Source organism: Sitophilus oryzae, unplaced genomic scaffold (genome assembly GCF_002938485.1).
Source record: "Sitophilus oryzae breed Bouriz unplaced genomic scaffold, Soryzae_2.0 scaffold_980_pilon_pilon, whole genome shotgun sequence".
NCBI classification, from domain to species: Eukaryota; Metazoa; Arthropoda; class Insecta; order Coleoptera; family Curculionidae; genus Sitophilus; species Sitophilus oryzae.
The window spans coordinates 2395670-2423658 of record NW_022147617.1 but is presented as its reverse complement, the minus strand read 5'-3'; the positions used below and the strand labels follow the sequence as shown (position 1 = coordinate 2423658).

The 27989-nt window shown below is 31.5% G+C and overlaps 3 protein-coding genes and 1 long non-coding RNA gene across 4 annotated transcripts; 3 read left to right on the top strand and 1 right to left on the bottom strand.

Annotated features, from left to right (window-relative positions):
• On the top strand, positions 1-22983 carry LOC115891337 (myrosinase 1-like). Its single transcript, XM_030911785.1, has 10 exons — positions 1-208; positions 260-546; positions 8610-8868; positions 10680-10813; positions 17206-17300; positions 17371-17562; positions 18720-18830; positions 18884-19024; positions 19086-19192; positions 22819-22983. Exons 1-10 carry the CDS (start codon positions 162-164, stop codon positions 22949-22951), a joined length of 1506 nt encoding a protein of 501 aa, XP_030767645.1. The 5' UTR covers positions 1-161; the 3' UTR covers positions 22952-22983.
• On the top strand, positions 12061-14177 carry LOC115891339. Its single transcript, XM_030911787.1, has 6 exons — positions 12061-12961; positions 13021-13281; positions 13344-13424; positions 13477-13518; positions 13753-13827; positions 13882-14177. The coding sequence occupies exons 1-6, from the start codon at positions 12842-12844 to the stop codon at positions 14158-14160; spliced, it is 858 nt and encodes a 285-aa protein (XP_030767647.1). The 5' UTR covers positions 12061-12841; the 3' UTR covers positions 14161-14177.
• LOC115891338 (putative nuclease HARBI1) lies at positions 14285-16516 on the bottom strand. Its single transcript, XM_030911786.1, has 2 exons — positions 15401-16516; positions 14285-15345 (listed from the first exon to the last, which is right to left on the bottom strand). Exons 1-2 carry the CDS (start codon positions 15595-15597, stop codon positions 14484-14486), a joined length of 1059 nt encoding a protein of 352 aa, XP_030767646.1. The 5' UTR covers positions 15598-16516; the 3' UTR covers positions 14285-14483.
• A 3792-nt stretch (positions 22984-26775) lies between the features above and the next one.
• On the top strand, positions 26776-27571 carry LOC115891285. The gene is made up of 4 exons (XR_004051790.1): positions 26776-26903; positions 26977-27063; positions 27238-27356; positions 27426-27571. It is a non-coding gene; the product is annotated as an uncharacterized LOC115891285 (long non-coding RNA).
• Positions 27572-27989: the final 418 nt, after the last annotated feature.

Sequence of the window (27989 nt, the reverse complement as noted above, 5' to 3'; positions counted from 1 at the left end):
ATAGATAACTGCATTATTATTGATATATCATCAAAATACTTCAAATATGATTGCTTATAAATATTTCCATATTTTTTACGAGATGACATAATACTACTTAAGATATAAGAATTCCATTCAGAGTAAGCAGTTATACATTTTTATACACTCATTCTGTAACGATGTTTCAGAGAACGTTCTTAATATTATATTGTTTGGCAGTTTCGTAGTAAGTAAACCAAATAATATTTATAACATAATTTTAACGAATGCATTGTAGTGTCATTGCTGATGACTATGTAGTTAGCAATCGACGTTTTCCAAAAGATTTCAAATTTGGAACTGCCTCTGCTGCCTATCAAATCGAAGGTGGTTGGGATGCCGATGGAAAAGGAGAAAATATATGGGATCGATCAACCCATTTATATCCAGAAAAAAACTCTTATCAAAATGGTGATGTAGCCTGTGACTCCTACAACAAGTGGGAAGAGGATGTTGCTTTGCTTAAAGATATGGGTGTAAATACTTATAGGTTTTCGATAGCATGGTCTAGAGTTTTACCAACAGGTAATAAACTATAAGCTTGTATTTATTAATTTAAGCTAATTTATAGCAAAAGTAAAATTTATTCCTATACATTTATATATAATATTATATTATTTAAAATTAAAAGAATTTCGGACTTCCATTGTCTTTTATTTATTTTGCTTACACAACTTTTGGTCAGAAGTAGCACTGGCCGTTATCAAGTAACCAAACCAACTGATAACGGTCAGTGATACTTCTGACCGCAATGTTGTGTAAGCAAAATAAAAAATAAAGACAATGGAAGTCCGAAATTATTTTAGTTTTATTTCTGAATCATTGTCTATCACATTCAAAGTAAATATATTGTTTGTCGTGATAACCAAAAATTTAAGATAATTTATTGTTTTGTTTAAATATTTATTATGTTAGTTTTGTAAAATTGCCTTCAGTTTTTGCAAGTTTTGAAAAAAACTACAGTAGCACATTATATAGTGCAAAATGCTCTAGAACTTATTTTTGGAGGACGCTCTCCGAGAACGAAAGATATTGAATGAGCAAATGATGAGAATTTATAAATATCGCAAAGAAAACAGACCGGAAAATCAATCTGTTCCGTTTATAAATTTATTCTAAATTTTCACGTTTTTCTTATTACTCTCGAACAAAATGAGAATTTTGAGAACAGGGCATATCTTTCTGGGCATATTTATATTGCAGAGTAACTAGAGAGTTTCTAATAGTGTTGTAGAATGTAAAATGAGTAAGAGGGGGGGGGGGGTTAATCACTGCGACCTTAAAGATCTATTGTGCCCCCCTTCCTTGAGTCATCACACAGTCTATAACCCATCATACCCCTGTTGTAGAGGAGACAGGGTATTTCCCCTCTGACGCGCATCCTCCTCTGACAACAGTTCTTCTTCCGATGGTATACACCCTTCTACGGTTTGGCCCTCCGTGCCGCCCTTCACAGTCGAGGAGCTTGCCTCCGGCTAAGGAATCCGTGAGGTGGAGACTGGAGGATCTGCCTCCATTTTCTCCACCTCTTTAACTGATACCGGTGTATTAACTGATACCGGTTAACTGATAGTGTGTATTATAGCTTATATCGCTGAAAAGCTTAAAAAATGGCGCTTTTTATGAAGTCATGGCCAACTATGGTTTCCATTTAAAAAAAACAGATGTTTGTATCATATGTCAAAAATGACAGGCTTTAGAAAAAAACGGAGAACACACCAAACCAAACTCAAAGTTATAGGGATGGTTAAGATACACATTTTAAAATTATTATAGAGTATATAAGGTGCTTCAAAAAAGTGTGGCGGCTATAACATATGTTTTTTTAAATGCAACACCCTATTTTTTATTTTATTTTTAGATTCTGCGTAAAATTCCATAACTTTTTTATATATAATATTATATACCTAAAATTATTAGTTTTTGTAATATTTCAATTTATTTAAATAATTGTTAAATTGCAGTGTGGTAAAAAATTGTCAGTGGTGCCATTGTTTCTGAAGTTGGAGTACCAAAATTTGGTAGGAGAGTTTTATAGAGATGAAAAAAAAGATATATGTAAAGATATTTTAGTTAAATGATACAGGGTGTTCAAAATATATTTATAAATTTCAACTACTTTAAATGGGATACCCTATATATTATCATTTTTTCTGATAGATTTGAAAAAACTCTTCAACTTTTATTAAGTATGTCATATCCCTATTTTTAATAGTTTGCAATTTATTCCCATTTTTTCTATTTTTACCCATATTTTTAATACAATTACCCTATAAAATCATAGTTGCCATGACAAAACAAAACTATTTATTACTTACCTTTAACAAGTAGCTTCATAATTAGTTACAATTGCTGGTATTAGTTAAAATTAATTAACTTTACTCAAATAAACTAAATCGCATAAGTGAATTTCTCGGTGTATTTCTATATTATGAAAGATGCCACTTGGGATTTTTTGTCGGGGCGAATAGCCACAGATTAGGGTAATATTAGATTGCCTAATTGCTAAAGACTACTGATATATGAATTTTCTTCGACATACAGTATAGTTTTTTTCTCGTAGTAATTCTGATTTATAATTCATTTGGTAAAGCCAATATTACTACTGCCACGAAACCGTCCCATTACACACTGAAGATGTTTTCTAGATAATATACATCTATCCTTATAGTAGTTAGCAAAGTACTATATAATAAATAGTACTGAACCAAAAAATGTGGTTTTCTAAGCTTGTCCGTGTATATCATTCACATTGACTAATTAATTTCAAGAAAATCTGTTATCTCTACCATTTATACTTATTACAACAAATTAAACTAAAGTTCACATTTTGTTCTTAACTTGCTTAACAGACATGAAATTGTCATAATTATTACTTTTTGTCATGGCAACAAGTGTTATGTGTATGTTATAGCGCAATTGTATTAAAAATATGGGTAAAAATAGAAAAAATAGGAATTAATCGCAAACTAATAAAAATAGGTATATGACAATTTTAACAAAAGTTGAAGAGTTTGGTAAAATCTATCAGAAAAAATGATAATATATAGGGTGTACCATTTAAAAAAATTGAAATTCCTTAATTTTAATTAGTTGAAATTCCTAAATATATTTTGAACACCCTGTAACATCTAAGTAAAATATCTTAACATAGGTCTTTTTCTATATCTCTATAAAATTCTCCTACCAAATTTTAGTTGTCCAACTTCAGAATCAATGCCATCATTGACAATTTTTTAACCCACTGCAATCTAACATTTGTTTAAATAAATTTAAATATAACAAAAACTATTAATTTTAGGTATATAAAAAAGTAATGGAATTTTACACCGAATCTAAAAATAAAATAAAAAATAGGGTGTTGCATTTAAAAAAACATATGTTATATTCGCCACGTTTTTTTGAAGCACCCTGTATACTGTATAATAATTTTAAAATGTGTATCTTAACCATCTCTATAACTTTTATATTTAATATTTTTTTGTAAACCTCGAAACAAATGAGATAATGGACTTTGCTCTATCGTTGACTCACCCTGTACATATATATGTATACCTATATACTTAGTCTAGTCAAATAATTGTATTTTTTGAGGAAAGTTTTGGGGTAGTTCTAATTTGTTTTGTTCTTCATGTTTTTTGGGGCGCGGAATCCGAATCTGATATTTTCTAATAAAATTTCGTTTAAAAACAAATTGGAAAAAAGATTAAAAACTTCAATTTTTGCTGTTTTTTGCTTATTGAAAAAATGCAAAATTCCAAAAATTTTTGTTTTGCTCGACAAATGTGAATTTTTCAAAAATATTAGCTATATACAAAATGAACTTAGACAAACTTTCCTACAAATTCAGTTCGGTATATTTTTTTTCTCAGCCAATTCGATGAGGCGCTAGCGCTGGTTCAAGATTAGCGTACTTTGAGCTATCGCTTCAAAAGTGATTTTTTTCACTGAAGACCGGATGTATACCGTACTGGCAACTGTAACTTTTGGGTCGGAACTTACATGTGTGGAAGTAAATCGCATAGGGATCTTATTAAGTCGGAGTGAGAGAAATGCGACGGTGTGCTGTTGCGGCGTTGCCGGTACGCCTTTCCCTGTCAGGTAAAGTAAAATCACGATCGCAAACCGCTTATTTTTAAACGACTTTTTTTTCGAAAATATAACTAGATAAAATCGTTAGATATGTTTCTGAACATCTAAAATAGAATTATAAGGATATCGTTACTGTAATCAATTAGTTTTAATAGATTTTGAGATATCGATTCATTTTGAATACAGAGTTCTAATAGCGCGACCATTGTCGAATACCAACTCAATTCCACTTATTTTTAACAAAGTCGTTTTTAACTTGCACTTAAAAATTTTCAAGCTCTGGGAAAAATTACTACTCGTTAATAAATAAACAAATAAAGTATCGCGAGACGTAATTAAATCGTGAAGCTGAACGCATGATGTACACCTATCCCTAGAGCTTTAGATACTGATGTGGTACTGATTTAACTGATTGGGTCGACCGGTGGACTACGACAAATCTGCTATATCCCCTTCCACGTCTCTTAGCAATGTGCGCAGTTTCTCGATTTATTTCTTGCGTTTGGCAACGTGTTTACTGTTTTCTCTTTGTTCAGGGCATTATAAACGCATTGTACTCTTCTTACATATGGAAATGTCGACCCAAGACTAACCTTTGCCAGCCCTTAGTATATGTATAAATTCCTTCATAAAAAACTTAAGGCTGTAATAAAAAAATGAAAAAGACTACTGTTATAATATTATGTTGATAAACTGTTGTTGTTTACAGTCCTCCTGTCCTCCTGCATTAATTGTGTTGACAGCCTTTCTTGCATCTGCAAGAATGTACTACAGTGTCAAACCCGGTGTCGATTTAAAGTTGTTAGCACTGGAACGAGTCGTTTTCATGTGCTTTTCCACTCCCACTCGCATTTAAATTTATAATGTTGTTGTTTACAGTCCTCCTGTCCTCCTGCATTAATTGTGTTGACAGCCTTTCTTGCATCTGCAAGAATGTACTACAGTGTCAAACCCGGTGTCGACTTAAAGGTTGTTAGCACTGGAACGAGTCCTTTTCATGTGCTTTTCCACTCCCACTCGTTTGAATTTCTTTGTTTTTCATAATATGTGGTTTTGTTAGTGGCCCCTGCTGCACTTGAAAGGAAACTCTTAGTAAATGTTATCGTGCAGTGAAGCAATATTATGTGTTACTTTTATAAGACGAAGATATGTATTGTCTGTACTTAGATCTCGATAAAAGAAACATATTTTCTCTTTATCGTTTTTCAAATAAGTCTAAAATAACGGAGTTATTTTACTTTGAAAATTTCCAAAAAAAAATATTTTTTGCTAAAATTTTGAGAACCACAGGATCTTTCCTGGATTTTCTTTCTTGTAAATTTAATCTAATATCTATGTTGCCATATTTTCAAGAAATTGTGTTTTTTAACTAAAAACTAAAAAAAAATCCAAAAAATTTTTCCCAAAAATTTCGAATTATCAAATTTTTTTTTTCGCGAAAAAAAACCCTCATAGGCGTGTTTCTGGGGTTGAACTATACTACCAGTTAAAATATTTGCACTTATTTCTGGGACACCCTGTATAGAGCCATTAGAAATAAGTTTACAACTAAAAAGCAATATCGTTTGAGTTTGCTTGGGGATCTTTAAAAACATTAATGACGTATTTCAATTTACTATTTTTATGTAAAACTTTTTATTTCCTCTAGTTAAACTGAAGAATCCCAATGTTCCGAAGTTGTGTCTCACTTATTTATTGCGTGAAGGATTAATATAATTTAAGGATTAATATAGTATCAGAACATAGGTTTGTCGGCTAGAAATATCCTCCCCTTATTGTTACGTAATTATTTAGAGGGGACAACGTGTGCTTCTCGCAATAAGGACATCGGCATCCTCTGGAATCAGTAAATGATATTGCAGCAGATTGCTTTCCTTACATACTTGTCGATCTCCCTATGCCTTTGGTGTCCACAATTTTCTCAGAGTTGTCATCAAAAACGACAAGAGAGAAAGAGAATAGGAACTAAACTCGACCTGCAAAAATGTATTATCTGAATGTTTTACCATGGCAATTCGTTGGAAAAGTGTAGTTGGATTGTAATTATTGTTCAGATTTCTATCTGTGCAGAATTATTTATTATTGGAAAGGGTTTAAATTTTTCGCATGTCACATAATTTTGTTGGCAAACATCAGATTCGAATTGAGCAACCCAAAAAACATAATAAATAGAAGAAATCAGAACTACCACAAAACTTTCCTCCAAAAGGATTTTTTGAGTACAAGGTGACTGGATTAATAATATGATCTAATATAAATCGCATCAAAAACATACAATGCAAAAAAATGCCATGTCACACAATACAATACTTCCACTATAAAAAGTTGTGAGATCTCATGTAAAACCAAGTCAGTTTATTTTATTTAGTTTCTCTTTAAGCAACTATTCAACAATTTTGTTACAAATTATTAGTATCAATAACATCTTTATTTCTGTATAATCATAATTAAAAAACTTGATTTGCTTAGTAATCCAAATAGTAGATAATTGTAACAATTTTTTTAATAAAACTATTTTTAACGCACGTCTTGAAAAATTGTTTTTTAGTAGTCGTTTTACTAGTAAAAAAGTTAATTTCATTATTATTTCCTATATTAATGATTCCTTGTAACTTTTGTGACCTTTATACATTGTCTCTCTTATATCATAATGATTAAGTGGCAGTGAGATAGAAATCTGATAAAATTTTAAATTTTCTTAAAATTAAATATTCGAGAGCTATAAAAAACAATAGATAATAAAACTATTTAATTAGCAAAAAAATTAAATTAATCAATTAGTAAATATTTAATTAGAAATACATGTTTACAGATATCAATGTTTACAGATATAAATAATTGATTTTTTCTTTATTACATAACCATATACTGATGGTCGGCATTTCTGGTCTTGGGTGCCGGTTTTCTTGTTAATAAAGACAGAAGGCGAGTATTTTCCCAAGCGCATGGAATCTAGCGTCAGATTAAGTAGTTATGTAATAAATACTTCGTATTTTTGCTCACTCCGACTTACTAGATTGCCATAACGACTCACTCCTTTACATGTAAACGCCGACACAAAGGTTCGCTTGCCAGCGGGTTATATATATATATATATATATATATATATATATATATATATATATATATATATATATATATATATATATATATATATATATATATATATATATATAGCATAGTATATATATATATATATATATATATATATATATATATATATATATATATATATATATATATATATATATATATCCATCACCTTGGATCTGCCTAGAGGTAAATAGTTCGTGAACGAACGAGTTTCAATGAACTATTCCGACACCAGAACGAAAGGAACTAATTGCCGGTTTCTTAAAAGACTATTTCTTCGGGACCTATTCCGAGGACCGAGACTGTGACCGAGATATAATAATATCCAACGGCGACGGATCGGCCAGCGCAATCGTAGCTCGATGCTGGGCGGGAGTGGAGAGTGCCAGTCGTATGTTATCGATCCGGGACCGAAAGGACCTAAGGAAACTAGAGGAAGTAAATAAAATAGTTCACGGACGGATCGAGGAGTGCGATTGTAAACAGGTGCTAGGCGGGAATGGGAATGGCCAACCGTATGTTATCGGGTCCGGACGAGAGGAACTAGAGGAACTAATTAAAAGACTAGTTTACGGGAATCTATTCGGTCCGCAGTTTAGAGATATAATACAAGACGACAACGGCGAATCCGGCCTTGTCCGCGGCCGGCGCCGGCGTAATACTACAGAGAATTGTCGTGAATATTGTTTTTAATTTTTAGGTCGTTCTTTGAATATTTTATGGAAATGTCTCACTTTAGGTTCCTCAAATTAAGAAATATCTTATAAACGAAGTAGATATTCTAACTTTTTAGACAAAAGTAAAGAGCAACCCATGAACAAGCCATGGGGATGTCAATGTTCGTCGGAAACTCGGTCGGGAATTTATGTGAACTAAAAACCTAGTTCAAGGAACTATTCCTCTGGAACATAAAAAAAATAAAATTCCCACCTCTAGATCTGCTAAACAAAACGAAGAAATCGCACTTGAGTACCAAACTTTTTGTTTGGTAAAAGGGTAGTTTAAAAACATTTTATAAGCGAATAGTGAACGTTCCCAACACCATCTCGTGACAAACGATCATAGAGACGAACCCTATACAGTGTGGGACTCGAATTGTTACCCACTAAAAACAGTCCGCCTCCAAGGTATCGGCTGCCGAAGTATGGCCAGCTGTTATTCATGTTGATATTGGGGAGCATTATTCATGTTGATATACGGTGGCAATATTTCTCTTCCGCCGGTCCTTCATATATGACCTGTTTTGTTTTCTCCAAAAAAAAATGTAAAGATGTTTCTTCTTAGTAGGGACTACGCTTATAACTTGCTAAAACTCAGAAATATATGTATGTAATTTTTATTTTAACTGAAAAGATTTTTAGTACATAGTGCAAATAAACTTAACAACATTACTTCATTTTCAGGATTTGTGAATTCATCTAATTCCGCTGGTATTGAATATTATAAAAAATTAATAGCCGCCCTGAAAGAAAACAATATCGAACCTCTGGTTACAATGCATCACTGGGATATTCCTACATATTTGGAGGACTTGGGTGGATTTTTAACTGCCGAAATGCAAACCTGGTTTGTGGATTATGCTAGATTCTTATTTGAGAATTTTGGTGATGACGTAAAAGAGTGGATTACGTTCAATGAACCAAAGCAAACCTGTGAACATGGGTAAATACACGTGCAATCTAGAATAGATTAACTTTAAATGAATTAAGTAACTGATACCTGCAATTAGTAATAGCAATGACCTATAGTTTTAATTTTAAATAAATACAGGGTGCACATCTATGAGATTTTTTTCGCGAAAAAAAATGAAAATTTGAAATTTTTTGATTTTTTTTAAGTTTTATTTGAAAAACATAATATCTTTATAACGGTAATCAACATAGGTAGTAGATTAAATATAAAAGAAGGGACATACAGAAAAGATCCAGTGGTTCTCAAAATGTAAACAAAAAATCTTTTTTTCTGAAATTTTCAAAGTAAAATATCTTCGTTATTTTTTAAAAAAACGAAAAAGCGAAAATATGTTTCTTTTATCTTTTATATTTATTTTCTTTTATATTTATAAAAAAAATACGTGGATAGCCTGTCAAAAATATATGTATAGCCTAAACGTCAAATTTAGTGATTACCACAACCACTATGCCATAAAGAAAAGACATGTGGCTGTGTGACAATAATGACCGAAGCTGTCATGGAATTGAGCGATTAAAAAATTATCATAAATCATTTTTTTAGAATGGAAACCGGATTTTTTATTTCATTATTTTCAATTCGTTAGTTTTTGGCTATACATGTTCCTATACCTAAAATAAATTGTTTTTAAGTTATTTAAGATTTAGTTTTAAAGCGTACATTTTTCTTGATTGAACTAGTAGCCTATGACTTTAAACGTCAAGTTATGTACAACAATAGATGTCAACTATGTCATATTGTGGCACTTTGTTCAAAAATCAGTATGTAATCGATTATCATTTTCAAGCCAACTTTGCGCTGTTTTTTTTCGATCATACGTTATACCCGGTATATTATTAATAATTATTAGTTATATAAAATAACTATTAGATATCACTAAAGAGCGAAAATACGAGATATATTTTTATAAAATACACTTTTTATAAATACAACTTTTAAGCAGGCAGTATTTATAATACAGGAAATTCAAATTATTCGTTTTCTGACAGATGGAAATGAATTGTCTGATTGTTTGACACTTAATATCAAAGGAAGCTCGATAAAATCAAGGAAAATATACGTTTTCAAACTAAATTTTAAATAACTTTAAAGCGATTTATTTTAGGCATACGATTTATTTTACTGAAAAGGTAACGAATTGGAAAACATTTTTACTAGTGAAATGAAAAATGTGGGTTTCCATTTGAAAAAAATGATTTATGATAATTTTTTATTCGCTCAATTCCATGACAGCTACCGTCATTATTATATGACATTTTAACAATTTAGTTTTTGAAATAGATAGCCACATGTCTTCTCTTTATGTCACAGTGGCTGTGGTAATCACTAAATTTGGCTTTTAGGCTATACAAATTTTTTTGGCATGTAGTTTTTTTCGTCTATTTTTTTTCTCAAAAACAGTTAATGTTAGGTATAGGGTGTTTAACGTCAATATTTATAGAATTTTACAGAGCATTAAAGTATGTAATAAATATTAAGTAAAATGGGGGCAACCATTTAAAATAGGAAAGTGCCGTCATTTTGAAAAAATGAATTAAAATATCAAAATAAAAATGAATCAAAATATTTTGATTCGATAGATCTCGTTTTAAAACAATGTGCAAAAAGTCTCCGATTTAGATATTGTGGTTCTCTAGTAACTTCTAATGCACGCTCAGCCTGGGACACCCTGTATAGATATATTACAAATCGTTTGGACCATATTTTTCCAGTTTTTACAAAATAAAGTATTTGCTTGTTTTGTTCTTTTTATTTAATTTTGATACCTCTCTAATTTATAGATATGGATCTGGTGCTTTGGCACCTAATATACAAGGTCCTGGTACTAAGGATTACATATGCGGACACAATCTCATAATTGCTCATGGAAAAGCATACAGGCTGTATGAAAATGAATTTAAAGCCAAACAAGGAGGTAATTTTTTTCAGAATAATATTTTATAAAGCAAATTTGTTAAATATAACAACTTAATGAAACAAAATTTCTATTATCACATAAGTCTATTATCACATTGCTCTTTTTTATAACATATTTGTAAGATTATACAGAACGGCACTATTTTAAAAAGAGAATCTTATTAACTAGCAAGAAAAATAGGTATAAAGCTCCGTCAAAACATAACGTTTCATCATGTTTTAATTAAAACGGAAGTAGACGGTCTTCCGTTTTGAGGAACTTGCCGACAGTTTTCTAGAAAAATTTTCCGACTTAACTCAAATAAGAGTCCGTTTTTTTTGTCAACGCTCAATGTTTTACTTGATACGTTTGCACCAAACAGGTACAGAATAAGGAAAAAACATTATATCTGGACGGGGCTCAAGACACAAAACAACAATTTAGAAGAAAGTAGTTTCCAAATCACAACATTTATTTATTACAAAATATGGAACCTGTAAAAATAATTTTTAATTTACAAATTATCTGGTTACCTAATCTTAATAATCTTTTTAACTTAAGGCTTTATGTTTGAAATAGAACGAATTTGAATCGCAAAAAAATTAGGATCTATTTTAAATACGCTTTTTCTAACCATATATCGTAGCGAACAAGATTTATCTATTAAACAAACGGACATGTTATAAGTACATATACTTGAGCAAAGATAATTCTACTACGAAACTCCTGTGTTAACTATATTCTTTAATTTCAGTTTACAAATAAAGAAAATAAATTCCAAAGCATATAAAAAGCTTAAAAGCTATAAAAAGTCGCATCGCTCATTTTTCTGATTTTTTAAATTTTTTTCTTAGCTTAATGGTCACACTCCTTTAATTTTCTCTCCCTCATAGGACAATTCTCAAAAAGAAACAATAACCAAAGTCAAGATATGATAAAAGTGTTATATAAATCATACCAAATAAACATTTAGTTTGTCATTAAACTTGGCCGACAAAACATTGCCCACTTTTACGTATTTTCTTTTAGCCAAATATTTTAGGAAACAAAAATTAATTTATTTTAAATATATAAACAGTTATTTCTCCAAAAAATCCTTTATGGGTATTTAGCCACTGCACTGCAAGAAAATCTACAAAATAAAATAGTTATTTTTTGTAAACATTTCTGCGTTAAACCTAAACGGACACTGCTTGTCAGAAGTTATATTTACAGTTATACAAATTTGCCTAACAAAGAAACAAATGCTTAACTTAAAGATGAATCCGCCACATAGGTATAGACATTTTTATAAACAGTTATTATTCATATCAACAAAATCATTTAACAGCACTGGAGGGACGTAAAACGTCATTGTCACCGCTTTTCCGTTCAAAATATTCTAACTGCTGCTTCAGCATCTTGTGCGCCTCGCACTACAAGCGGTTTAAAAAAGAACTATTTTTGACTGCCAGGTCTGTTAGTAAAAAATATTAAGCTTAAAGTATCATAACACAACCCACTTAAACCAAAATCTCGTAATATAAAACTAAAGTGTCAAAACGAATCCAAATGTCAAGAGATAAATAAATAAATGTAGCAACTTAATATTTTTTACAGCAAAGCTACCAACTCAATCGCATGCGGAAAATATATATAGTTCGTAACAATGGATTTAATAATCGCGCCCTCGATGACGTAACTAGAAGTTTATATGGTATCGCGCTTATACTTAAAAATTCCTACTATGCAAGACGGTACTGTAACTAACGCCCAGTTTCATAATACAACCCTTAAAGTCACTTTAGTTAAAGTCCACTTTAAGTTAAAGTCCACTTTAAATTCAAATAGGTTTCATAATCAATTGGCCTGGTTACTTTAACTAAAGTGAAAATTGCCTATCAAATTTATTTTGGTACCACTGAAATACACGATCTGGCTGTCAAAAACGTCTATTTTGAGGTTAGATCGTTTTATCGATTATTTGTGTAGCGTCTTGGCGTCAATTTTCTATCGTTTTTCCGTTATAATATACATACCTCCGAAATCAAATTTAAAATATTTAAAATGAAAAGGGCAAGAACAACAAATTTTTCAGCAGAAGAAGAGCTTCTTTTAGTGGAAGAGATTAAAAAACATGGCGCTATTGAGAATAAAACGACTAATAAATTCTCACACAGAGAAAGGGTAAAGTATATACCATATAGATTATTTTTTTTGAAGATTTAAACTATTTTCATTTTTAGGAGCAAGCGTGGGAGCAAGTACTCCTGAGCTACAATGCAAAATCAAGCCGACCTAGGGAAATGGAACAAATCAAATCCAAATTTGACAACCTGAAAACAAAAGCGAGGAAGCATGCTAATGAAAAAAAAAATAATTTGACAGGTACCGGGGGAGGCCCAGCTGTTCTGAAAACAGATGATCCAGTGTTAACAGTGGTACTGGAGATATTAAATCCAAAATCCGTAGTGGGTTACACCCCTTTAACGGATTCAGATTGTGACGTAAGAATATAATGCTATATGTTATTATCTGCGTTATTATACATAATACACATATTTTACAGAACGTTTGTACGCTGCCTCTCATTGAGAATGAAGGTATAAATAATGATGGCAACATTGAGGAATCTATAGAATTATTACAAGTAAAGTATTATAACAATTCATTTTCATATTACTTATTTAGTTTTTTTTTAGCCAGTTGAAATTGAAGTGATACAGCCATCCTCTTCAAATTGTGTAAGTTGATAATTTTAATGTTATTAAAAAAAAGCAAATGTTAATACTTCGAGTATTTACTTCATACGTGAAATATCTATTATACCAATAGAGGACATGCTATACTAAAGTAGGAGATAATTACCTCCTGTATCCTATATAATATAATATATTTATGATTACCTAGAAGTATTAGGATTTATTTAGTTTGCATTCATCCCCGCATGTATTTATTACTGATATTGATTATTTCAGGAAGCTACAACTAGCTACAGTAGACTACAGCTGGCTACAGAAGCTACAGCTAGCTACATTGTTGTGGATGAAAAAGTAAGATATAAATTCATTTATTCATATATGTGCATACTTACAATGTATTTATAGATGGAAACTGGAATTAAAAAAAGAGACTGGAGTAATTATACTCCAAAGAAATTAAAAGAGCCTGTCAACAAGAAATTGAGGCGAACCATTCCTAATACAACATTACAAGCAAAAGAAGAGTATTATAAAAAAAAAATTGAATTTCTGCATGTCCAGGAAGAAGAGTTCGAAAGAACACAAGTTCGAAACTCTGAAAAACATGTGAAAGAAATGGAATTGTTAAATTTAGAAATAGAGCTAAAAAAACAGTTGTTACATAAACAAAAAGACTTAGAATAAATGTTGTTTTAAATAAATGCATATTTTTTAATTCACCTGTAGCAGCTAACATCACTTTATAGTTACGAATCAAAATTAATAAAGAATTATTAAATAGAAACAGATAATAATAAATAATATTCTATTTAATAAATGCATACATTTTATTCATTGTAACAGTTACAGTTTAACAAATCAAAATAAAGAAGTGTTCAATATTTAACAATGAATGTCCCTTTAAATAAATGCATATTTTTTATTCTTTATAATTATAGTTAAATTATAAATCAATAAATTGTTAAATACAAAAAACATTATTTTAAAATATATATTGAAGTGCTGCTCTATAATCTGCCAAAATGTTGATGGACTAACAGATCTCTTACTTGTCGTCCATTGTTATTATTATTATCAAAATTGACATGATTTTCATGAATATCATCACCTTCTTCTTGTTCCAGCCAATCGTCTGGAAATTCTTCTCCCATTGCCAGCGCTAAATTGTGGAGTACAGCTGTTGCCACAATTATGTTTCTAATTGTTTCTAATTTTAACCTCATACCTAATCGAAGTATTGGAAACCTTCGTTTCCATACCCCATACTGCCGTTCCACAACATTCCGTGTCCTAATGAGTGATTCATTATATAAATTCTGAGCTGCTGTTTCCACGGTTTGCAGTTGTGTCATGAGGTATGGTTTCAATGTATAACCGCTGTCACCAATTAATAAGTACTGGCCATACATGTTATTCTCAAATTGCTGTTTTAAGTTACTGTTGTTGAATATAGTTTGGTCATGTGTAGACCCTGGCCATCGACAAACAATATTCCTTATTCTTAAATCGGCATCAGAAACTGTTTGTACATTTACTGCAAAATATCCTTTCCTGCATCGAAAAATTTCAGCATCGTCTCCCCCTACTGAATCTATTTTTATTAAAGTACAGTCAATAGCACCAATACATTTTGGAAACCGAGCTATTCTATAAAAATCTTCACATGCTGCCTCCATTTCTTGGTTTGTACCATACATGTTGATATATTGTGGCCTCAAAGATGCAATTGCCTGAGAAACTCTTTGCACGATTCTACTAGCTGAGCTTTTTGACACTCCCATAAAATCTCCTACAGAGAGTAGGATGTTTCCTGTTGCATAGAAACGTAATGTAAGCAACAATTGCTTCATTGGATCTATGCATCCGCCCCTAAAACATACATCTATATATAGAAATATGTGGTAAATTAATTATAGTAAAATACCTGTTTGTTGGTAACACTATCAAGTTTTCAATTTTTTCTAATAAATTGATAACCGTTGCCTTTGTCAGCCTAAACCTATCAAAGAAATCAAGCTCATCATATTCGTGGACGTAATCTTTCCTTTTGGGATATATCTTTGGCCTCCTCACAACTATTTCTTCTTCTTCAGAACTAGAACTTGAGGATGAAGATAACATATTTCAAAAAATGATTTATACAATGACAGAATTAACCAAACACTTTTCTCTCTGCTAAATCCACAAAAGCTAAAACCACAGGGGTTAAAACACGAGGATGAAACGAAAAATAGGGAGTTCGAAACAGGTTCGAAATTCGAAATATAGGGTTACGGTTAAAGTAGTAAAGTACTTTAGCGTTTTTAAAGCGGGAGCATGTGCACTTTAACTTTAAAGCGACTTTAAACCTTAAAGTTTAATTATGGAACGCAATTTTAAATTTAAAGTTCCTTTAAGATTTTAAAGTACTTTATATTTTATTATGAAACTGGGCGTAAGTCTTAAATCGTTTCGCTAAAGCTTTATTCCGAACCTCCAAATTAGTGGAATAAATTATTGGTTTCAATGTTTCGATTAGCGTAGAAGTTTGTTCCTCTAGTAAGCATTCACAACGTCAAAATCAGTGGTAGTAATATTCAATTAGTGGAAAAAGTTAACAAACTTTTAACTTTTCCACTAATTATACTTCTATAATAAATTTACGGGGAATCTCATTTTAGCCATTATCATCCGTCAATAAAAATTGTCGTTAGAAATCAAAAGTTTATTGTTTTATTATAAGCTAAGTATTAGGCTTTCTCTATGGATACAATTGACTACCCCAGCTAGACCTGTTTGGTGTTGAGATTTGAACACCGGTGTTAGGTGTTGATGACCATCGATGTTTCAGTCGGCATACCGGTGTCAACATCGATACCGGTGTTTATCTCAACACCGGTATTTATCTTGACACCGGTGTTTTCTCGACACCGGTGTTTATCCCGACACCGGTGTTTATCTCAATACCAGTGTTCATTTCGCCACCAGTGTCGAGTTCAACAACGGTGTCGGTGTCAACACCGGTGTCGATGTTGATGGTGCGGTTTGTTTTTTTTACTTCTTTTTTTAGTTTTTTTGTTTATCTAACGCTTCCACTATATTTTAGTGATTAGTCTGGCAAAAAAATATATTTAAATTTGAAAGCTTTAAGTTGAAGTCGGTGCGCTTTAATAAACGATAAAAATAAGCACTGATACGACATTATTATCAGGTTTATTTGAACTTATTAATTAACATTATTTCTAAACCGGTGTCGTAGTCAAAACCGGTATCGAGATGAACACCGGTGTCCAGACCAACACCGGTGTCGAGATGAACACCGGTGTAAAGATGACCACCGGTGTTGTAGATGAACACCGGTGTCGGTGTCGACACCGGAACACCGGATAGCCAATATTTGGGCGCCGGTGTCAGCCCAACACCGGTGTTTCGGGTTTTGGAACAGACCCAAGCTGTTGCTAGAAAACTCTATTAATTTTAATTGTGTTTTTGAGATATTGTGAATGATCGTAAACTAAAAAGTATAAAGTGTAATTGAAACCCCTAATTTATTCCACTAATTGCGAGGTTCTGTGTGAAAGCCTCTGGCACACAGTAGTCGACACCGATCGGTAAAAAAATGTGGAAACAGAAAGAGTAGAGAATGGCTCCAAAGAAACTTCTTTGATTTTAACACATTATGTTGTAGTATTTGTTTTTAAAGCACTTAATATAATTATTTAAAATTATATTGTCGAATTCTTTCCTTAGGTAGAGTTACAATGGTGATTGACAGTAACTGGTTTGAACCAGCTTCTGATCTTGACGCCGATAAAGAAGCCGCTGAGAGGAATTTATTATTTACGGTAAATAATTGAACTAATCCCCTATAATATTTATTATTTCGTATTCCACTAAGGTGACTTCTAATTTCAGTATGGTTGGTTTGGCCACCCAATCAATTTTGGAGACTATCCAGATATTATGAAGGAACGAATTGCCAACCGCTCAGCTCAAGAAGGTTATGAGTCGTCTCGTCTTCCAACATTTACCGAAGAGGAAAAAGCTATTATCAATGGCACAGTTGACTTTATGTGTGTTAATATTTATACTTCATCAATGGCTGCTGTATGTATACTTACTAACAATTTTAATTTCATATACAAAACAAATTTTCTTTGAAGAAAAAAAGCAGCAAAATTTAGTAGTTAATTTTTTATAATTGCCGAAGTTACAATAGTATTATACAGTATTTTTTTCTGATAAATACAAAAAGCAATACCAAAGAACACTCACAAATTTTGTCATTAAAGAACTTCTTTCTTCAACATATTTGCTGCGTAATAAATCAAATATATTATGTAATAAGTATTGTAAAATGCATATTAAGTGCAGTATACTATGAGTTCGTAATGCTTTTACAACTCTATACAAGATTCGTCTCGTTTCATGTTCCATTTTCAGGTTGTGTTATGGGGTTGCTCGTTAATAAGTAGAGATGCGGTTTTCACATCACTAACTGTTTTGAAGAGTAATAACTTTTCGTCCGTACCTTTAAATATCTTTGTCCGTACCTGTATAAAAGTACTAAGTGAAAAAATATACATTTCCGTGACTTTTTACGTAAAAAAGGTCTCTTGCCGAAAATCGCTACGAGTAACCGTTCTCAAGGTATTTAGAATGGATATAGTCAATACATGTCATTATTGACAAAAAATAAACACGGTTGAGTAGATAATTATTTGACTGAAATAATAAATTCCAAATATTTGTATTTTTTTAAATTAGTCATAACAGTTAAACAGTTTAAACAGTAAACAGTTTTCTGTTGAACTTTTGGCACAAAAACATTTCAAATTTGTGGTTTTTAAGTCTAATAACTATTTAGTCAATATGTTTAATTTATGTCAATGATAACAGGGTATTGATAATTTCGATTCCAAATATCTCGAGAACCATTACATATAGCGATTTTTACCATGGGGCCCTTTTTACGTAAAAAACGTCGTAAATGTATATTTTTTACTCAGTACTTTTATACAGGTAGGGACGAAAAGTTATTACTCTTCAAACCAGTTAAAGATATGTAGGTGGCGCCCTCTACAAGTTGAAGTCATATTTTTTTTAATTACTTAATTTTCGGTTGACACCCCGTATACAATATATTGACTTCCTATATACGTCTTTCAATTAACTTGTGCTAAGCTACACACATTATACTTTTTAATACATTACACATTTAGGCAATTTTAAAATATCGTTAATGAATATGTTTCGTATTATAGGCAATTTCCGAACCAGATATAGTACCTCTAGGTCCATCAAGAGACCTCGACATTGGAACAAATGTTTATCAGCCTGATGATTGGGAACCTACTGTTACAAGCTGGTTTAAGGTATGTCATTACAAAATTAACAAATTTTAGTCTGCATTATGTATTACTAACAGGTGGTACCTTGGGGCGCAAGAAAATTAGTAAAATGGATAAGTGATCAATATGGACAACCAGAAATAATTGTCACGGAGAATGGATATCATGATAATGGAACTGTTATACATGATCTGGAAACCAGAGGACGCTATCACAAAGTAAAATATTATAGTAAATTAATTGTGATATATCTCCTATGGTCAATTTTTAAAATTTTAGCTTTATCTTAGTAATTTACAAGATGCCCTATATTTAGATAACGTTAACTTAACTGGTTACATGGCTTGGGCATTAACCGATGATTTTGAATGGCAATATGGCTATAAGTAAGTATACAGATACAATGTAATAGACCGATTTTTCATAAGTATGTATGATAATATAAAGTTTCTCCAAGGTAAAGAAATTTATTAAATAATGAATATTTTGGCTTTTAATAATGAATAATGGCTTTTTTGCAACTTTACAGACAGTACAGAAATCTGTCGTTTTATACGGGAGATACTATACGTTTCTTGAAGACATCGTATAAATAGAAACCGGGTATATTGAAACAAAACTATTATATGTATTACACAAACTACATGGTACATGCATATACAGGGAGTCCCAATGTTCCGTGGATATAGAACTACTACGTATTTTTGGAATCGAAATAAGTTTGCTGGACGTAATTTACCTATATACAAAAGTGCCTCGTTCGTCCGTTAGTGGGCATCAAACTTTAGAATTTAGAATTTTTTTAATACTGATGCTTCCAAAACCAATGCGGGAACCGGGATCGGAGTATTTGGGCCGAAAACTAAATACTCCGGACCAATGGGCACCTACCCTAGCATCCTACAGGCAGAAATCTACGCTATCGAAAGATGCGCGTACAATTTATCTTATATAGGAACTGTCGTAAACAAGAAATAGCCATCTTATCTGATAGTCAAGCAGCGTTAAAGGCGATCAACTCAGTATCAATCAATTCGAAATTGGTCAAGGAATGCATAGAGAAGCTGAATAAATTAGGCAAAGAAAACAAAATCCTTCTACTCTGGGTGCCTGCTCACCAAGGGATAGAAGGCAATGAAAAAGCAAATGATCTAACTAGAAAAGGAGGAAACACTCCCACTAACTGGACCGTGGTAAGCGTGGAAAAGTGGTAACCAATTAAAAGCGGAACTCAAGAATTTGGAAGACGCCATCCGCAACCTGGAATGGGAATCTTGCAACGGTCTAAGACACTCGAAGAAGTTTCTGAGGGTTTACGACCAAGAAAAATCAAAGATCTTCCTGGATTTAAGTAAGAATTGAATTCAGATTGTCACGGGGTTTTTAACTGGACACTGTCCCCTCAATGAACACCTCAGCAGATTGAAACTAAGGAAACGGCGAATGGAGATTCTGTGGGGAAAATGGGGAAACACCAAAACACCTCATCATTGACTGCGCTGAGACGACAACCATTCGTACCATGATCTTTGGTACGACTGATATTGGAGATGGAGAACTACCCTCTGTAAAACCGTCCCAGATACTAGCTTTTGTCAAAGCCCTGGGGCTGTATGATGAGTTATAACTCAATAAAAGGGGACACAATAAATTTGTAAGGTCGCAGTGATTAACACCCCTCCCACTCATTCTAAATTCTAATCAAACTTTAAAAAAATAAACACTTTTTTAAATATTTTAAGAACCGATATTCCAATTTGAATATGATTTGGAGTGTTTATTGTGATTTGTTAGCAAACCTATATTTTGCTAAGAGCATCAACACTTTCACAAATAAAAACAGTGATAAGGGATAAATAAGATATGGGAAGGGTGAAAACCACCCCCAATCCAAACAACTGATATTTTTTTGTAAAATGTTCCTTCTTGTATTTACTACATTTTTTGTCTCTTGTCAAAAACGCCACAACGCCTAAATTTTGAGAAAAACAATATTTTTCCGAAGCTGACTTGAAAAGTAAACTTCGTTGTTCTTTTTGTTTAATGCCTTCTAATTGACAAACAAAACATTTTTGTATAGAGGTAAAATGTGTGCAATTAACTTATTCTGGTTCCAACAATACGTAGTTGTTCTATATCCACGGAATATTGAAACTCTGTAAAGTTTGTAGGTCCATTTTGGAGAAAAAAAATCACAATTTTTTTCTCAAAAACTATGCGAAGAAGCATTTTTTACAAAAGACAAAAATACATTAAAAAAAATCAGTCGTCATTGAAGCTGCAAACTATTTCAACTAGAATTTATATAGGGGTGGGGAGAGTTTTCAGCATTCTCGTACCTTTTCTGGTGTTTTGGTTTGTATATTTATTTATTCCTTATCAATGTTTTTTGTGAAAGTCAAGTGGTAAAGCGCTTAGCAAAACATAGGCAAAACATCCCAAATATCATTAAAAATGGAATATCGGTTCTTAAAGTATTTTAAAAATGTGTTTATTTTTTAAAGTTTGATGTGCTTTAAAGGGGCGTCCAGACCACATGAGCGAGCAGTAACGAGCGCGAGCAAACATTTATTCAAATTCGCTCGTGATTTCTGCTGCTCTCGAGCACATGATCAGCTTCCGTCCAGACCTAGCGATTATTTGTATGTTCGGCGTTGATCGGTGTGTGGCACTTCATGTTCATAATGTCTAAAAAAATCATGCTTGTGCGTCTTTCATTGTATTTTATAAATTGTTGAAACGTCAAAAAAGAAAACGACTGCAGAGGAGATGGTGGAACATAACTCTTTAAAAATCGAGTTTCTCATGGTGGTAACAATTTACTAAACGATGTTGAAACAGAAGATTCTGGAAAATTTAAGAACTTTTGTGGGATGTCACTTACAGATTTTAATACCTTATTAGATTTAATTGACATAAAAATAATGAAAAGTGATACCTATTACCGAAAAGCAATTTCACCTAGAGAAAGGCTAGCTATAACCTTACGGGTCTTGGCGATTTTTGTACTCCTCTATTAGTTCTAAAACAACTTCATTCGGCCATTCCATTTTTGATATTCGATCGCAAACGTGGTAAACAAAATCCCGTCCAAGCCGAACGTGCAATAGCGCGAATTTTCTTTGATGTACCGACACGGCGTGGAACAGCGTCGAGCGCGAGCAAGCAATCATTCGCTCGCTCGCAGAGCCGTCCACACCAGTTAAGCGTTCCCATAGAACATACCCGAATTCTCGCTCCTGCTCGCTCATCCCGTCTGGATGCCCCTTAACACGAACACAAGCAACACAACGAAGTACTTTTGTATAGAGGTAAATTGTCTACAATGAACTTATTTTGATTCTAAAAATACGTAGTAGTTCTATATCCACGGAATCTTGGGACACCTTGTATATTATTTCACCCCGCAAAAAATGAATAGTTTCATGACGTTTGAAAAAAATAATTCACTGGTGCCAAAATGCAAACGCCTGAAACCGCTTTCATTCTACCTAAAAAGGGGGTTTTCTGTATATTTTTAATATTAAAAATGGTTATATAAATTCACAAACTATGTATGTTTATACCAAAAATTATACAGGGTGAGTCTTAAAAATGCAAATATTTTCAGGGCTAGCAGATCTCGACAAAAGAAACATTTTCTCTTTGCCGTTTTTCAAATAAGTCCAAAATAACCAAGATATTAAACTTTTTTTGCTTAAATTCTGGGTTTATCTTTATTGTCGTTTCTTTCTTGTGAATTTAATCTACTAAATATGTTACTATATATATACCATTCATAAAAACCATAAATACTTAATATCTTCATAAGAAGATATAAGTATTTTAACTAAACATTTTAAAAATTTGCAAACATTTTTTCAAAATTTTTGAATTTGTTTTTTCGCGAAAGACGCTCCCTAAAAATATTTGGACTTATTTAAGACTCACCCTGTATATACCCACTTTATTTCTGTTAAAACTCATTATTTTTATTATTTTTTCATATCTAAATATTTATTTTTGTGTTTAGCATACAACTGGGACTCTACCAAGTCAATTTTACGGACCCTGAGCGACCAAGAACGGCAAAAGACTCTGCAGCATTTTATAAACATGTAGTAACCACTCGATGTTTAGTAGAGGAAAGCGAATGTGTAGATTAAAAGGAATAATAAATGATTAGTTTATTACTTAATTATATTGTTTAATTTAAAAATTTTACCCCTATGTACTTTCTTAATTTTATATCCATAAATATTAATAATTATTATTTAAACTACAGTGCAACCCTGTGCAACCTCTCTAATTATAGAATTGGAACAACCCAACTGCGATGATATAATGAGAGCAATACCTCCATAATTATTTAGTTAGATATTATATAAAAGTAGAGAGCTACTCTAGGTAAGCTGAATGTATTATACTTATTAGAAAAAGAAAATCCTAAAGCTTCCTCTCCAGAAATATCGGATAAAAAGGACGATTCTTGAGTAGTGTAAATATAAATATAAAACACAAATTTTATCGTTATCAATTGGATATGACCGTATGATCGAAAGAAAATGACGTCCAGTTGGCTGGGAAATGACGATCGATGACATTTCCCATATAAATTTACATATAAAATGACAGCGATCTTCATTTCATAGCCATCGCTGACGCCGTTTTTTCTCGATCATACGGTACTTCTTCTTTCTCTGCTTATCCATTAACGGATGTTTGCAACCACACTTTCCAAGGCTTCTCTATCTCTGGCTGTGTGGATCAACGTCTGTATATCACGCATGCCTGTCCACTGTCTTATGTTCCGCAGCCACGATATTTTTTTCCGTCCCAGACCTCTTCTGCCCCTCGATCTTGTCCTCGATAATCAACTGGAGAAACTGGTATTTATGATTACGAATGATGCGACCCAATTATGCAGTCTTTCTTAGTATGTTAACAAGCATATTTTCAAAATGTGCATTACCATTGCCCTCACATTACGTAAAAAAATAAAAATCACAAACCCAAAACCAAACACAGAGCTCTTTCGGAAGCGTGGGTTACCCTGTTATTCTGATCAAATTTTATTTTGTTTTTCTGGAAAGTTTTGAAGTAGTTTTGATTTATTTTGTTCTTTATGTTTTTTTTTGGGGGCGCTGAATCCGAATCTGATGTTCGCTAGTAAAATTTCGTGAGGGAACATTGAAAAAATGCAAAAAAAAACGAAAAAATTGCAATTTTTACAGTTTTTTGCTTATAATTCAAAAAATGTCAATTTTTCAATTTTTTTGTCAAATAACACCTCTATAAAATTTCCTACAAATTCAGCTCTTTATATTTTTTTCATCAGACAATCCAATTAGGCTCTAGCGCTGATTAAAGATTAGCGTATTTTGAGCTATCGCTTCAAAATCAATTTTTTCACTGATGACCGGATGTATATAAATTCTAAATTCCTATAAAAAACTTAGGTTACAACAAAAAAAAACGTGAAAAAGGCTACTGCTATAATATTATATTCATAGAGTATTTAAATTTATAATGTTGTTGTTTACAGTCCTCCTGTCCTCCTGCATTAACAACTGCGTTGGCAGTCTTTCTTGCATTTGCAAGAATGTACTACAATATAGAACCCGGTGTCGACCTCAAAGTGGTTAGCACTGGAACGAGCTCTTTTCATCTGCTTTTCCACTTCCACTCATTATTCTTATGTAAAACTTTAAGGAATTTTAATTTCTTCTAGTTAAACATTTCAGAAATATCACACTTATTTATTGCGTGAAAATTTACTATAATTTAAGGATACATATAGTATCAGAACATAGTTTTATCCGCTGTAAGAAAAATCATCGTAGTGTTTGGTTCTCAAAATTTCTAAAAGATAAATATTTCCCCTTTATTGTTATTTAATTATTTAATGGCCACAACGCGTGTTTCTCGCAATAAGGATATCGGCATGCTGCTGAGCTTGATGTAATAGCATTTTTGCCTTTTTTGTGAGACAGAAGGCACTATGGAATCAGTAAATAGTATTGCAGCAGATTGCTTTCTTTGCATACTTGTCAATCTTTACATACCCTTGGTGCTTCAACAAGCTATGTATTATCTGAATGTTTTACAAATTCGATGGAAAAGTGTGGCTGGATTGTAATTATAGTTCTGATTTCTATCTGTACAGAGTTGTTGATTACTGCAAGGGGTTTTACATTTTCACTTCATTTAAATTTTATAGTTTAAGAATTACCACCTATAATGCGCACTATACTTTTTATACTCTTTTAAGAAGTGACAATATATTTTTTCATTTGAAACTATACCCGTAGGTACTTGTATTTACACGTATTTTATATACAGGGTGTTTCAAAACAAATGCGAAAAACTTCAGGAGGTGATTCCTTGTTCAAAATAAAGGGTAGTTTGCTTCATAAATGTTGGGTCAAAAGTCAACCATTAGGGAGATATTGCGGTACAAAGATGGAGGAAAAATTATGTTCTTATTTTTTATCTTGAAAACCAAAAGAGATAGACTAATGAAATTTTATGGAAGCATTACTGTTATGAAAACACACTTTCTGGTAATTTTTTCACTTTTTTAAAACGAGTGGAAGGGGTTGAAATGAACAACCCCTATCATTCTTGTTAACGAAATTTAAAGAAAAATCTTATCAAACACATGCAAAAAAAATAATTTGGATAGTTTAGTTTGTTTAGAAACTTTTTTATCTCTTGTATTTTTTTATAAAACTCACCGATTTGAAATTAAAAAATAAAATGTAAAGCATTACATGTCAGGACTAAAAATATTTTTAGATTAAGAATCTAGTGATAATAATGATAATAATAATAATCTAGATAATAACGTATTGCAGTAGGGTAGTGTCAAAAAAACAATATTAGAAACATCCTAAAAAGTGACAGCGGCCGACTAGATTTTTTCCTAAAAAAATTACAGCTGCCCACTAGATTCTTTATCTAAAAATGTTTTTGTCCTGACATGTAATGCTTTACATTTTATTTTTAATTTCAAATCGGTGACTTTTATCAAAAACACAAGAGGTAAAAAAGTTTCTAAATAAACTAAACTATCAAAATTATTTTTTGCATGTGTTTGATAAGATTTTTTCTTTAAATTTCATTAACAAGAATGATAGGGGTAGTTTATTTCAACCCCTTCCACTCATTTTAAAAAGTAAAAAAATTACCAGAAAGTGTGTTTTCATAACAGTAATGCTTCCGTAAAATTTCATTAGTCTATCTCTTTCGTTTTCAAGATAAAAATATAAAAACATTATTTTTCCGCCATCTTTGTACCGCGATATCTCCCTAATGGTTGACTTTTGACCCAACGTTTATAAAGCAAACTACCCTTTATTTTGAACAAGGAATCACCCCCTGAAGTTTTTCGCATTTGTTTTGAAACACCCTGTATAATAAAAATTTGATTTTATTATTATTCGGGGTGGTACAATTGTTGAAATCACTCTCTATATGACATTTAACTTAAAACTAAAAAAAAACAGATACTAGAGGTGTATTTAAAAACAAGTATTTATCATGTATCTATTATGGAAAAAAATTAAACTATGGAGGATAGTTAAACTTAAACATACAACCACAGATAACACATAATCCAGATGGCTCCTTACGTGTTAAAAATTGTCACCCCAATTTCACTCCAATTTGGAAAAATATTGGAGTGACGTTTGAATAATCTGAAATTTTTAGATTCCTTTTCTAACTTTTTTGGGAGGTTTTGCTTCTCTTGCACAGATGTCGCTTGCACTTCAGTTGCGTGGTTGCCAAACGTTATATCGAAATATATTTCATTTCATTATGAATATATAAAATTAAAAATTATGTAATTTATAAACATGAAATAGATATGGATGTTAGGTAATACCGATGTTAAATTAATATATAAATATTTAACTTAATACGTACATTATTATTTTATTAATTTATCGTCACACGTCATTTACCAGTTGCCTAATTACGAAAAAGTTTCATATGATATTAACCTCAAAAATGATCTTTGAAAACAAACAACAACAAATAACTCAAAGAAATAACTACATACTACATAATAATAACTGATAATAATGACTTTTAATGGTATAAAGGCTGATGAAGGTAATTATAAACATTATTTTTGAGTTTGTTTAATAAAATATAGGATACAATATAACTAAGCAAAATCAAACAGTTTTAGACAACCAATACAAGATTCAGAACTCGGCATCGCGATAAACAAGTAAAATTGTACATTCAGGAACTCGTTTAAATATTATAGGTAAGTAATATTTTCACAAAAGTAAACATAAAGTAATATAGAATATTACCTGTGATAAAATGTTAATTAGTGACGTATATTTATTCTAATCACATTTAAATTTAAACTCAAAATTTTCATAAAGAAAATGATAATTTTTCATAGATATAAAGTAAATAATATTACATATTTCAGGTTGATTGAAGAATAATCTACAATTGATTAGAGCCTATGACGATGCGAAGATAATTAATCACCTAACTTTAAGAAACCAGCCTAAAGAAGTTTACATGCATCTCATCTAACCATTATAGGTAATAATTTACAAAATTAGTCATTTTTGATTATAATATTATGGTACTTAGGTACATGTTATCTTCTAGATCAGTAGTGATTTTTCATAATTTGAATGAACTCACAGATAGCAATGGGGCACCGCACCGAAGCAGTATTACAAAATGTGAAATAAAACTGTAGTACATATTGCTCTATAAAATTTAATAGAAATAAATTTATTTATGAAAATTAATGAAGTTTTATCTTTCCTAGGAAAAAATAACAATTATATTTTGAACAATTAATTTAGAACATTAGAGTTAAAAAATATATGTGTTAGAAATTGTAACACATATTTTTAACTCTATGTTATTCTAACTTAGAATAACATATTTTTTAATAAAATTGCGCTTATACTTTATATACTTTTTGCTATTATATCAATAAGAACTAACGTAAGGAGCAATTCATTTATACTATAAACACACATGCATATTTTTTGATCTTTTTAAAACCAGTGAATAATGTTGAAATATGCTACACCTATTAATTCTTATTAACTAACTTTATAGCTAGACAGTTGAAAATTTTACAGATAATGTATCTATGTTGCCGCTATAAGAACAAATACTAAAAACAGAATTAAATAAATGTTTATAAATAAAAAAGTA